Source organism: Spermophilus citellus (assembly GCF_964194105.1).
Source record: "Spermophilus citellus genome assembly, chromosome: 12".
NCBI lineage: Eukaryota > Metazoa > Chordata > Mammalia > Rodentia > Sciuridae > Spermophilus > Spermophilus citellus.
The window spans coordinates 126,891,956-126,904,707 of NC_138198.1; the positions used below are offsets into that span (position 1 = coordinate 126,891,956).

The 12,752-nt window shown below is 43.9% G+C and overlaps 1 protein-coding gene across 3 annotated transcripts in view; it reads right to left on the reverse strand.

Moving 5' to 3' along the window:
* Positions 1 to 11,411, reverse strand: part of CYB5A (cytochrome b5 type A) — a 36,102-nt gene extending 24,691 nt beyond the window's left edge. The window contains exon 1 of one of the 3 annotated variants that reach the window (XR_014018282.1): positions 11,146 to 11,407. Coding sequence is in view for 2 of the 3 variants with exons in the window: in XM_081262957.1 (XP_081119083.1) it covers positions 11,146 to 11,274 (129 nt within the window). In the remaining variant the exon portion in view is untranslated. Of the gene's footprint in view, positions 1 to 11,145 lie in introns of all 3 variants that reach the window. The other 2 variants (XM_081262957.1, XM_081262958.1) reach the window with 2 other exon arrangements.
* Positions 11,412 to 12,752: the final 1,341 nt, after the last annotated feature.

The following is a 12,752-nucleotide window of genomic DNA, read 5'->3' on the forward strand; positions in this document are numbered from 1 at the left end:
TCAAAACTGAGTTGAATTTCATGAGACTGCCACCTGCTCAACCTGTAGAGGAGTTACCACCTGAACATGGCATGGATTCACTTTCTCACTGAAGGCTAACAGCATTGCCTGAATTACTTCTTCCCATTCATTTTGAGGATCCAGGATGAAACTTTTTGCATGAGGCTCATCTATGGATTCAACCAGCTGGCTCATGAGGCCCACTCACTGAGACTGCTACAAGATGGCAAAATCACAGCCCCACCCTCAAAGAATGAGATGAATAAGGGAACTGACAAATAATAGCTAAACATAGTGAGTACTAGGTACAGAAGCCATAGCACAAAAGACACAGCAGAGAAAGGACCAGTAGGAGTCTGGCAGGTGAGAAAGGAAACATATCTCAAAGGCCCAGAGGCAGAATATAATGGCCTTATTGTGGAGGAACCACAAGCAGGTTATCTCTTATAAAGTTCCTTATAAGTTATCTTAAACGTTATCTCTTATAATTTATCTTACAAGTTATCTTATACATAAGTAACAGTAGAAGACACATGGGTGACTTTAAGTGAGGCAGGTCTCCAGTGGAAATTAATCTGAGACAATGAACAGGAAGGGAGCTCCCTAGAGTTTTGCTTGGGATATTTGCATTTCACAGCCCAAAATAAGTCATCCAAAGTCTCCCATTCTGTTATCTTCTAGTTTCCAACCTGGTAGGGAGTGGGGGGGGGGGGGGGGGTTAGTCCTGGGAAGTAATGAAAAGTAACAGTTGATAACACTTAGCAAAGGCAGACTGTATCAGAAAATGTCCTGAGCATGTATGTCGCCCTTTGAGCACAATAAGCATGAAGCTGGGTGTTTTACAGAGGCAGAAGCTGAAGCACAAGGTGACAGAGATGGTCAAGGACAATCTGGAATTGAGTCAGTGTGACCCCAATAAGTCTCCACATCACTGTGTTCGCTGAGAGGACCATACTTCTCTGAAATCTGCCAGCACAAACTGAAATACAGTTAGATTTTTGTCCCTCCCCCCAGGAAGTCTATCTGGCAGCCACACACCCTCCCTCCAGCCTCTCCAGACATTTTCTGGGCACCTCTTTCCTGTTTGGGGTTGCCCTTGACATCTTAACCAGATCCTCTAAGTATAAAAATGTGTTGATAGTTTATTCACTAATGTTTGGTTTTCAGGGGAGTAGAACGTACTTGGAAGGAAAATTAAGCATACATCACCCAATACCTTGCACATAACTCTTTGCTATATAAATTATCAAAATGTTAAACAAACCCTTCTAAACTACAGAGAAAACTAAATGATATACTTAACAGAATGTAGAATATCTGGCATATAATATTGATTTGGTTTCTTTCTTCCCTCCCAACACTTTGTACTGCCACTAGGAATTGTGTATACTACCTGGCACATCCTGGCTCCTATGAGTTGTTGAAGGACAAGTCTAGCACCAAACCCCAGTGGACCCCCTTCTTACCAACTCACTTCAACATTAAGAGATTTCTATGAATTTAATCAGCTAACCTGATTCTACTAAGCCATACAACAAAGTCACAAGATATCTTAAGAATAATGAATCTTTCTACTTGAGATTATTCTTCAGGGTCATTTAGGGTGAGGACAGAGAGAATGCAGATGCTAGCTTGTGAGTTGGCAGTTATCCCAACGATAATTGATAATGTTTTCCTTGACAAGGGGAAGCAAAACTCTTAGTTGGTTTTAGAATTGAAATAGTACATGTTTGGCCTAAAATGTATCATGAGTCAAAGATAACTTTGTGTTTGTTCAGTATACCCTGACCAATAATTTTTTAAATTCCACATTGTAAACTTGTTTTTTTTAGGTAAGATAAAGCAAATGAGCTCATTGGAGATGTAATTACAGCCCTGCTTCCTGAAGCCCCCAGTTTTGACGGGACGACTTTGGCGTGCAGGGAAGGCCTGAGGCCAGGCCAGCTTCTGAGGGACATGAGCAGGGGAGCACCATACATCAGGAGCCCGGCAGGCTGGTGACAGTCACAGTGTGCCTCTTGATCTGTGGCTCTACCTTACTAAGAATAAACAAAACCAGTAAAACCAGGACCCAGAAGCCAATGATAATGACTTGGAGGGGAGTGTTACTCTGTCTAGGATCCATCTTGAGAGAGAGTGGCCAGATGATGAGATGACAGAACCAGCTACACTAGGTCAAAGGTGGAAGGAAAGGAGGGTCAAAGAGGCACATGTCTACCTTTTCTTGATTTTCCCTCCATACCAAATAATTAGACCTTTTTCCTTTTATGTCCAGTATTAAGAATATAAATTGAAACTGGCAGTGGGGCAAGACAGAATAGAAAACAAGCTGCCAGGAATCAATCTGGCCCAACAGCCATTTTGCATCAGATTTCTAGCACTTCATACTCAAACTATTTGTTCAATCAATCAGTACTTACTGAATCTTTTCTATGTGGAGCATCATTCCAGGAACTTGTATATATCAATGAATAAAACAAAAATTCCAGCATTCATGGAGCATACATTTTAGTAGGAGACAGATGAGCAAAATCTTACTAAGTAAATTCCACAGTATGTTACAAGGTGATATGTGCTGTGGAAAGAAAATAGAGGGCTGGGGGTGTAGCTCATTGGTATGCTGCTCGCCTAGTATTGGTTCAGTTCCAGCACTGGGAAAAAACAAACAAAAAACTACAGGGTAATGAGGCTGAGGAGTACAGGGGCTAGAGAGACTTCCAGCTTTAAATGAGGTGGTCAGGAAATATCTAATGGAGGAGATAGTTAATTCTCAAAGGAGAAAAAGCAGTCATCCGAGCAGGTTATTTTCAGTGCACAACTCTCCAGGGCAAGGGACTTAAAATGGATAGTATTTCCATTATCATGTCTAAGTACTCTTCAATCCTTAATCTTAGTCTTATCAAAAAGTTTAACCTTTTTTATTTAGATCTCAGATCCATTTTGAGATGATTTTTATATGAGGTATGGACCTGTTAATACAGAAAAAAAAAACCAGTGGCAGAAGAAACGTCTCAGTGTGGGATCAGAACCCAGTGCACACACGAGGCTTTGTGAGGAAGAGACAGAAATGTGTTCGCTCTGAACTCTCTTCTTTTTTACCTCACAGGAGCCTTGCTAATGTCAATCCTGTATTCCTTGCTCTGTGATTATGTCACAATCCAGACTTTCCTATTAAAGTCCCATTAGTGCTAAGTGCTACATCAATCCTTGGTACAGAACTTCAGACAGTATCTGTAAGAAGAGATCACATAATAATACTAGCACATGCCATCTGTGTGAGAAAAAGGAGAAAAAGGAAGCACAATGTAGCAGTACAGAATGGGTTGGCCTCTCTACTCCTCCACAAGCCTCTCCTCTTCTCCCACTTAAGGATGACTGGCACCTGCCATGTGCAGGGGCACCCAGCAGCGAATAGGACAGCCAAGAAGCCATAGATCTGGCACAGAAAGACAAGCACATCAACCAGGAAAGCATCAGATACTGACTGTGGTGGTTGCCAGCAGAGACAGAAGACAAAGACAGGGCAGAAAATTCTTCATGGGAAGGAGCTGCCACCTAAAGGGGGCAGGGACCAAGGGGCAAGCAGAGAGGAAACTAGAACAAGGTTTCAAGGTGGAAACAAGCTCTGCTGGTTTAAGAAACAAAGAAAAGGGGATAATATTACTAGCTGAGGGGGAGAGGCAGACAGAGTCCAATCACCCAATGCTGCCTAAACCAGGGCACAGATATGGGATTTGATTCTAAATGTACAGGAGGTCACTGAAATGAATTAAGCAGAGAAATGACAGTGCTTCACAGATGGAGTTTCTTTGTTTTCCTTCTAGACTACATTCTTTTTTTAATATTTATTTTTTAGTTTTAGGTGGACACAACATCTTTATTTTATTTTTATGTGGTGCCAAGGATCGAACCCAGTGCCCCGCGCATGCCAGGAGAGCGCGTTACCGCTTAAGCCACATCCCCAGCCCCTGGACGACATTCTTTATTGTAATTATAGCATCTGCTACACAAGCTGAAAGCTCATAAGGTCATCACCAACTTGAGGAAACCAATGAAATAGCTGAGGGCTTCCTCCAAGGATCCCATGACAAGAGCAAGAAATACAGGCAGGACATATCAGGCCATCCACTGCAGGCTAGAGAACCCTGTCCCGAACCGTGGTGCGGCGAACATGAAATGAGGGTGCTGCAGGAGGCAGGCAGGACGCAGCTGGGCCCAGTGAGGGGTCACCAGATCTCCACAGGAACCAGCCCTCCCAGGGTCTTTCCTAAAACAACTTATGACCTCCCACACATCCCTGTGAACAATCTCCTTCCTATCAAAACCATTTAGAGGCACAGAGGGTCCAGGACTCTGTTGACAATCCCCTGTGTGAAGCGGGGATGGCTGCTTCCTTCATCTTCTAGAAGGCAACACAGCAGAAGAGAGCACATGGAAGAAAGGCCCATCTCACCCCCGCTTGTCCCCCATGGGTTTTATTTTTATTCCATTTTACATCACCACTGGCCTTTGCTCTCTGGTTCCCAACAGGGCGCGCCCAAACAGGGGCCAAAAACCTCAGAGCAAAGAGAAGTAACCCGGTGCCAGTGGACGGTCTCTCTCTTTAGAGCCGTGCTGGTTGTCTGCAGATCTCAGGTCTCAGGGGTGCCGGCAGCAGTGAAGAGCCGGGGCTGTGCTCCCTCCTTATTGTGATTTGAACAAGTTACAAACTTCCCTTGGCCATGTTTTCTCACCTTTAAAAAGGATAAAACCACTACAGTGACCTCGGAGAATTGTTTTGAAGATTAAAAGGACAACTGCAAAAACAGTTTTATGCATAAACACTCAGGGTACAGCAAATGTCCACTATTGCTTTTATAATTAGCTCACTGGATGGAGATCTTTATGGGGGAGGGAGGGATTATTGAATGGCATTACTTAACACTTCCTAAGGAAGACAGAGGGGGAAAGCGGGGGATAAATTTTGTGTTGTGGCCAATGGTGGACATAAATAGTTCTGCCAATAACAAATGGGTGAGAAGAAATAAGTTGTAAACTGATCCTGTTCCCCAGCCCCCAGTCCTCTACCTACAGAGGGACTAGAGCTGTTCTGTTTCAAACAGGCTATATACCCAGCCAGCCAGGAGGCACCCTTGACTGAACCTGGAAGGTGTAAGGTCACCTTCCCTCTTCCTCTCAGTCTCCACCCCACCCCTAATATACACCCAACTTCTGACCCTCCCCAGCATTAGGCTGGTTGGAATGCCATTATCTTGTCATGGGCCCAACTAGAGACAAAATTGTAGGGATAGCAGAAAGTAGCTTCTACCATCACCCGCAGAGGTCAGCTCTCTGACACCTCTGAAGCCATTTGACAATAGGCTGCACAGGCCGGATTCTATGTGGCCAGCAAAAACTTGAGTTTGCCCCACCCAATCTTTAACTCATTCTCTTGGTTCTCATGTTAGAATTGAGCAAAAGGCACAAGAGGCCAGTTAATAAATACACTTAAGTATATATTCACAAGGAAACTAAGTTTAAAAGTAATAGAAAAAGTACAACATACTTGATTAAGAAAGAGGGCATGGCTTTGAGCCACCGCTAATGAGATTCCTGTTCAGTTTTCCATCCCCTCAGGCCACTTTTCTGATTTGGCTTTGGCCTTTAGACAGGGAAATGGACTGGTGCTGGTAAAAATGGCCAATTTTTTCATAGGATGGGGCAAGGTATTTTGTGTTGTTGCTGCACTTTTAAGATAATTTTTATGCTAAAGATGTTAAAAATTTTTTCCATATATTTCCCCCAAAATATTCAAGTAATTTAGGAGAAAAGGTGGCTGAATCACATCACAATCAAGTTTCTCAGTTACTAGGAGAACTAAGACCCAGGGAAACAAACCTGCTGGCGAGTCACAGCCTAGGGAGCCTTGGTCATATGCACCCAGAAACCCCACCCAAGATTCGCCATAAGGAGGCATCACAGGTGGGAAACTACATGGCAAAATTCACATGAGAGGAGTGGTCACCTGAGTATGACCATCTACATAATGAGGAAGCAGCCAGGAAGGATATGATCATTGAGATGGAATGGCATCCTCAACACAGCCTTCAGATTCCAGATCGGTATGGAGAATATCTGTGTCTATGTTAAACATTTCATGAGCAAGCATGTGTGCACAGAACTATCTGGAAAGAGCTTACCAAACTGTTCAAGGCAGCTGCTTCTGGGAAGTGGAATTCTGAGCAGCTTTGATTTTCTTCTCTGTACTTTTCCACATCATCCATTTCCTTACAAGGAGCATGTATTCCTTTTTCCAAAAGCATAAAGTTGTACATTTAAAAGCTCCAGAAAAGGGATTATTTCCCATTATGCATAGCACATATTTTGGGGAAATCATGTTTCAGGTGGATATTTGTATTTTGAATTATTTCTTTTACTGGTGAACACTATAATTCCTGAGAAGTGCTAGTGATCAATCTGAGATTCTCCTGCATGACAGCTCTCTGACACCTCTGAAGCCATTTGACAACAGGCTGAACAGGCAGGATTCTATGTAGCCAGCAAAAACTGAGTTTGCCCCACCAAGGTTTAACTCATTCGCTTGGTTCCCATGTTAGAATTGAGGTAAGTGCTCTACCCCTGAGCTACAGATCCAGCTTTAAAACTTTAAAGTTTTGTTTAAACAAAATAGAGTCATTTGAATGCCTCTCTTTACATACTTTTTCAAGTATTTCCACACGTACCACTTCTCCCAGTGTTCCCAGACTTGAGGTAGGCATGGGTGACAGAACAGTCCCTGCTCCATGTTCACATTCCCAAGGAAAGTAATTTGGGGAACTACCTACCTTGCTCAAGTTCTCTTCGAGAACCCTGAGACCAGGGCAGTTTTCCTAACCCCAGTTCAATACCTTCTCATGAATACTGAATGCCACCAGGGTCGCTCAGACCCCACTTAACTAAAAAGGCACTTAGCAGTTGTCTTCCATGGTTTGGAGGGACTTGCAGGATAATAGATACCCACAGAAAGTAGAAAGTAGGGTATTCCCTGATTTATCCAAACTGGCTAAAATAACCTGTTTACACTTCCTTATTTACAATTTTCATTCACTTTAAAGATAACCAAAAAGCAAATGTTACCAGTCTCAAGTGGTTTTTGTTGTTGTTGTTTTGTTTGTTTTTTCCTGTTTCAAAACAAAGTAGCAAAGTAGCCTCTTGGAACCTCTCCTCAAATGTAGCAATGGTTCACAAAAAGTTTTAAAAATAAAATAAAACACAGATAACATAGAACAGACTCACAGGTTCAAGGTTCTCAAGGTAGCCATTGAGATGTGATTTTGTCACCTGTTTACCCAATATGTCTAAGCCATTGTTACCAACAATCCCTGAATATTTACCTCCTGTGGACTTCATATTGAGCCAAACTATGTATCTTAAATAATAATTAATAATATTCCATTTTATACTCAAAGGCACATGTAGCAATGGCAGCTTTTATAACATGAGAATCAGAATCCTATCAAACTTCCTTGTAAAAAGCAAAACATTTAGTATTTTAGCCCTAAATATGATAGCCCTATCAAGGGTAAAGATATGTGTCCTTGTGATTTTCAGAATTAGAGGTATGAATCTTAAATATCACACTCTTGTCCTGGATCTCAAGGACACTCAGAACCCTTGGTCTATGCAAATAGACAGAGACCTTCCACAGAAAATAACAAAATGTGAAGTTCCTACAATAAAACCTGTTGAAAACTCTAAACTCAGACAGGAGTCAACAGCTTTTGCCATCAAAAGAACTTTCAAGTCAGCTACAAGACTCAGAATCCCAGGATTGCTACACAATGTTCCATAGAAACAAGTTTCCATTTTTAAAATAAAGGGAGGGGAGAAAACTTGCTTTATAAACATTTTCAGGGAGGTATTTCCTTCACAAGTTAAATACCCCTTTACCTAGTATAACTGTTACTACATGAAACTTTCTTTTCTCCCTTCCACAGCTCTTGGAAAACTGAATAAATGCTGCTGCCCCAATTACAGAAGAGGATATACAAACCTTTTTTTTTTTTTTCCCTCGTGGCTCTAATATTTAAGTTTTCATTTCATGAAACTGTTCCTTAAAATTCTAGAATCATTAACCTAGCTAATAATATAATCAGATAAGCCAAGAGTTGATTATTTATAAATATAAACTAGATGTCAGGGCTGAAAAAAAAAATCTTTTAGTTCAAAATAGGTAGGCAATAAGGCTCCTAATCTGGTCAGCAGGTATCAGACAGTAACCAAACACCTGCTATTTAAACTGCCATTACCAATCAGCTCACCCTCCCTCTTAGCTTTCTGTCCCTCCCCCTAAACAACAGAACAGCTTTATTCCAGGACAGAGTTCACATTGCCCAACAATTAAACATCAACATGTGTTCCTGGCCAGAGAGATAATTTTTATAATATTCTCCTGTTTCCACATCATCTGCCAGATTTACACTGTTACCTACAAGATGTATGTTAAACACAAAGCCATATATGATGCTGCGGAAATAAAATCATAGCCCAACATTAACCCCTACTGAGGCAGGAGTAATAAACGAATACAAGCACCTGCCAATGAGGAATGTGTTTACTAAGCATGGTTTTGTTTAATTCTCATCATAACCACATGGAGTAGGCATACAATCATCTCTTAATTTCACAAATGAGGAATCTGAGGCACAGAGAAGGTAAGCAGCAGGAGACTTCTGACATTACACCCCAAATTTTCTCAACAGGATGTGGGACATGAATTTAACCCTGACAGAAATGGAAACAGCCAGGAGAAAGCTTGTTCATAGGGACAGGTGAATTAAGAGTATATGAGGGCTGTGGCTGTGGCTCAGTGGTATAGCACTTGCCTAGCAAGTCTGAAGCACTGGGTTTGATTCTCAGCACAATAAATAAATAAATAAATAAATAAATAAATAAATAAATAAATAAATAAAACGAAGTTCTATCAGCAGCTTAAAAAAAAAAGTATATGAGACAAATGACATGCCTGAGAGTTTGTTTCAGAGGTAGGAAGTCCCTGCCAATCATATCAGATAAATTAGGGAAGATAGAATATTCTTTAGTTAACAGGCTTCATGAAATTTCTGGAGCTTAAGTGTGGAAAAATGGGAAAAGGTCGAAGAAAGCCAGACATTATAGGCTCTTTTCTCTGTTTTCAAGTTAGGTCTGAGATTAAACAACTAACAAAATAATGGAAATTGGAGGAGGGGTCTAGGGAGAAGGGAACTATCCAGCACAGTGAAAAAGAAGATGCATGTCTGTGTTTAAGACATGATCAGGTGCAGGAAGCAAACCTGGAGAACCCTAGAGGCCCGGTATTCCCAGAGAGAAGCCTGGAGGCCATGGCCATGCTGATGGGTAGAAAGCCAGTAATAGGACACTGCAAGAAGTAAGAAAGTGTCACAGAAAAGAAAAACAAAAACAGGAAATGGTAAAGCATTCACAACAGGCAGAATCGGGAGGTCAACAGATCCTGATCCAAGATCAAAAGATCCTGTTTGAGGAAAGGTATAAGTAAGTTAGAATGGTTTCAAGAGAGTCAAAACACTCGCTGTATCTTGAAATCTCAGAATTCCACACCTCATGAAAGAAATGAAGAACAGAGATGCACGAGGAGACTGAGTCACATGACCTGATGTCCTCAGGCAGGACTGTTATTTCAGAAACTGTAAGGGCAAACACACTCTGTAGCTCCTCAGAGGGGAGGACAGACACGCAGATTTGATTCCACACTCTAAACCACTTCTAACTAAATCAGAACACTATTTTATCTTCAAATACTCTACCAAATAACAACTGAAGAATAAAATAACTTACCAAGAAATATCAACTTCAACCGTTCTTAAAAGAAGACTTTTTTGTTTGTTGTTTTAAATTTTTTAAATATTATCTGCAAAATAAAAGTCCCTTGGTGCAAATTGTAATCCTGCTAAAATCAGCCCCCCACACCAAAAAAAAGAAAGAAAAAACCCTGAATAATCCCTATCTCTAAACATTCTCATTTATTGTGTTGGGAGGGGGCGGGGAAGTGTTCTGATTCAACCTGCCATCAGGTAGTAAAGACAATTACCAGAAATGCCCCTTAGATTGTACAGCAAAAACTATACTATAACGCAGTGAATCCAATCAAAGAGATGTCGTCCTTTAAGTTAAGCAAAGTGACTTTACAATTCCCCCACGTTGCTCAAGGATCAAGTCCCCCTGGCAGACTTTACAACTCTGCCTATCTCCTTGGTATTCCCTCAAACCAAACGCCAGAGTCCACCTCTTGCTTCAGGAGTCACACCTTGAACCTCACTGACAAGTAAGAACCTGGGGTGAGGTGAACCATACTAAGCCCCTCCCAGGTGAAGACAGTGGGTGTAGGCGTGGAGGGTAAAGTGGAACTGCGGGTGTAAGAGAGAAGAAGGCCAGACCGCACCCCTGCCTCTGACCCCAGGGCCCCTTCTGATGATCCCACAGCTCTCGGGGTAGGTGGTCTCCAACCGGCTGGTACCTGAAGCTCACTCCGGGAATAACACTGGTTGGTGGACCTTTCCTAATGGGGATCATTCTATTAAAAAACTTGAAAATAAAAGGGGATCTTTAAAATTTCTTGCGTAGCTGCGCCCTCTCCTAGGAAGTAGGGGTCCAGGCCACTAGGCAGGGTCTGCGGAGCCAGTCCCCGCCCAACAAGTGCTCCAGCCCACACGGCGGGCTGCTGAAAAGGCTCGCGTGGCTGCTCCTCCTCGGGGTTCTCCCAGGTGCGCGCACAGATGTGCAAACAGGGACTCGCTCCCAGGTGTGCACTCACTCGGGGCGCAAACCCAGCGGAGTACACTCAGGCGCAGGTACAAGTGTGCAGTCACGGGGAGCGCTCCCAGGTGCGCACGCACACAAGCGCACTCGGGCTGCAGACGCGGCCAGCGCTTCCAGGTGTGCGCACCGAACGTGCGCACTCAGAGGCAGACCGGGAGTCCACTCGGGAGAGCAGATGCAAGTGTGCAATGAGTGTGGGGAGCGCTCCCCGCGTTCACACTCGGGAGCAGACTGGGCCGCGTCACTGCGAATAACAGGTCACGCCAGGGAACCCCAAACCCCGGACTCGGTCCCCGTGCCCCGGACGGGGTTTGCGCCTTCCCAACTGACCTCTTCCAGAAATTTAGTCAAGTCGTACACCTTGTGGTGCAGGATCACCCAGGTGCTTTTGCTGTTGTTGTGCTTCTGGATCTCTTCCAGGGTGTAGTACTTCACGTCCTTGTCCGACTGCTCGGCCATCACGTACGAGTCGAGCCTCCAGGCCCTGCTCACACAGCCGTCACGGGTGGAACACACACAGCGTCTCAGGCAGCTCCGCTCTGGACATTCCCGGAGCTCCCGGGCCGGGTGCCTGGGGCGGGGCGGAGGCGCAACGGAGGAGGCGGGCGGCGCACGGCCTCCGAGGACTGGCCGGCTTGCTTGTCACTCAAGAGGCCTCGCCCTCTGCCGAAGCCCTCCACCACCCCGAGCGTGCGCCCGCCCGTCGCGCGAGTGTTGATTGGCTACGGGAGGCGCCTTTCGCAATCACCCGCTGCTGGAGCGCGCGAGGAGGGCGGGACTTCGCTGAATCTGCGCAGAGGCAGCGGGAAGGGTTCCTGGGCGCGTCCGGCTCCGCGCGGTGGGGCCGGGAGGGCCAGGCGCAGCGTTCCCAGCCCCGAGAGGAGAGAGAAGGTAGTGTTGGGCCGCGCAGACTGCACCGAGTCAGCCCTGGAGCCGCCCGTTTGTTGGTACCCAAAATAGCAATGCTTCTGTCCACAAAGTGGACGTCGTGGGGAAACTTGTTAACAAGCACAGATGTGAAGGAGAGCTCTGGACGTCTTCAAAGAAAAAAGAAGTTGCACAGCTTCCCTCCATCATATGTTTTCCCAAAAAACTTCACCATAGTTTTACTTCCCTAACCTCCACGGGGAAGTGGGCCGGGTTGGAGGATGAGGTTTGGGTTACCTCATTCTCACAGGATAGCAATTCAGGGGGAAAAAGTTTCTCTGCTGTTCATCAGTGACTTGGCAAGGACTTGTCTTAGTCTCTTATCTGTCTTATCTCAACTGTGCTGTCCAGATAAGACCTAAATGATGAACAGCACTTCCAACAGAGTCTATAATATTTCCCCAGCTTGGCCCTCCACTGCCACTCTTGAGGGAAGGTAAAATATCACACATGAAGGACTACAAATGTTTGCGAGAAAAAAAAAAATAGAAAATTCCAGGATATTAAAGTCTTCTGGTAGTTTAGACCTTTTCAGCAATAGCAGTTATTATGTCCACAGTCCAGTTGTGCCAGGGTAGTGGGGTAGGCTGTGAAAAGGCCTAAGACAATGCCAAAGGCCAAAGACAGTATGGGAGACAGACAGACAAAGCTTAGGAGAGATTAGTGACTGCTTCAAGAAGAGTGCTGGGATAGACAGCAGAATACATCAGTCACTAGAAAGGCAATTTGTAAATCAATGGAAATGTAACTGATGTGACACAGCAATCTGTATACGGGGTAAAAATGGGAGTTCATAACCCACTTGAATCAATCTGTGAAATATGGTATATTAAGAACTATGTAATGTTTTGAACAACCAACAATAAAATAAAATAAATAAATAAATAAATAAATAAAGAAGAAGAAGAGTGCTGTGGCTGCAGGATGAACAGATAGCATCTTCATCCCTCAGGGCACTTTCCTAGATAGTGCCTTTTCCCCAAACATCACCACAAATTGTTCAGCAAGAC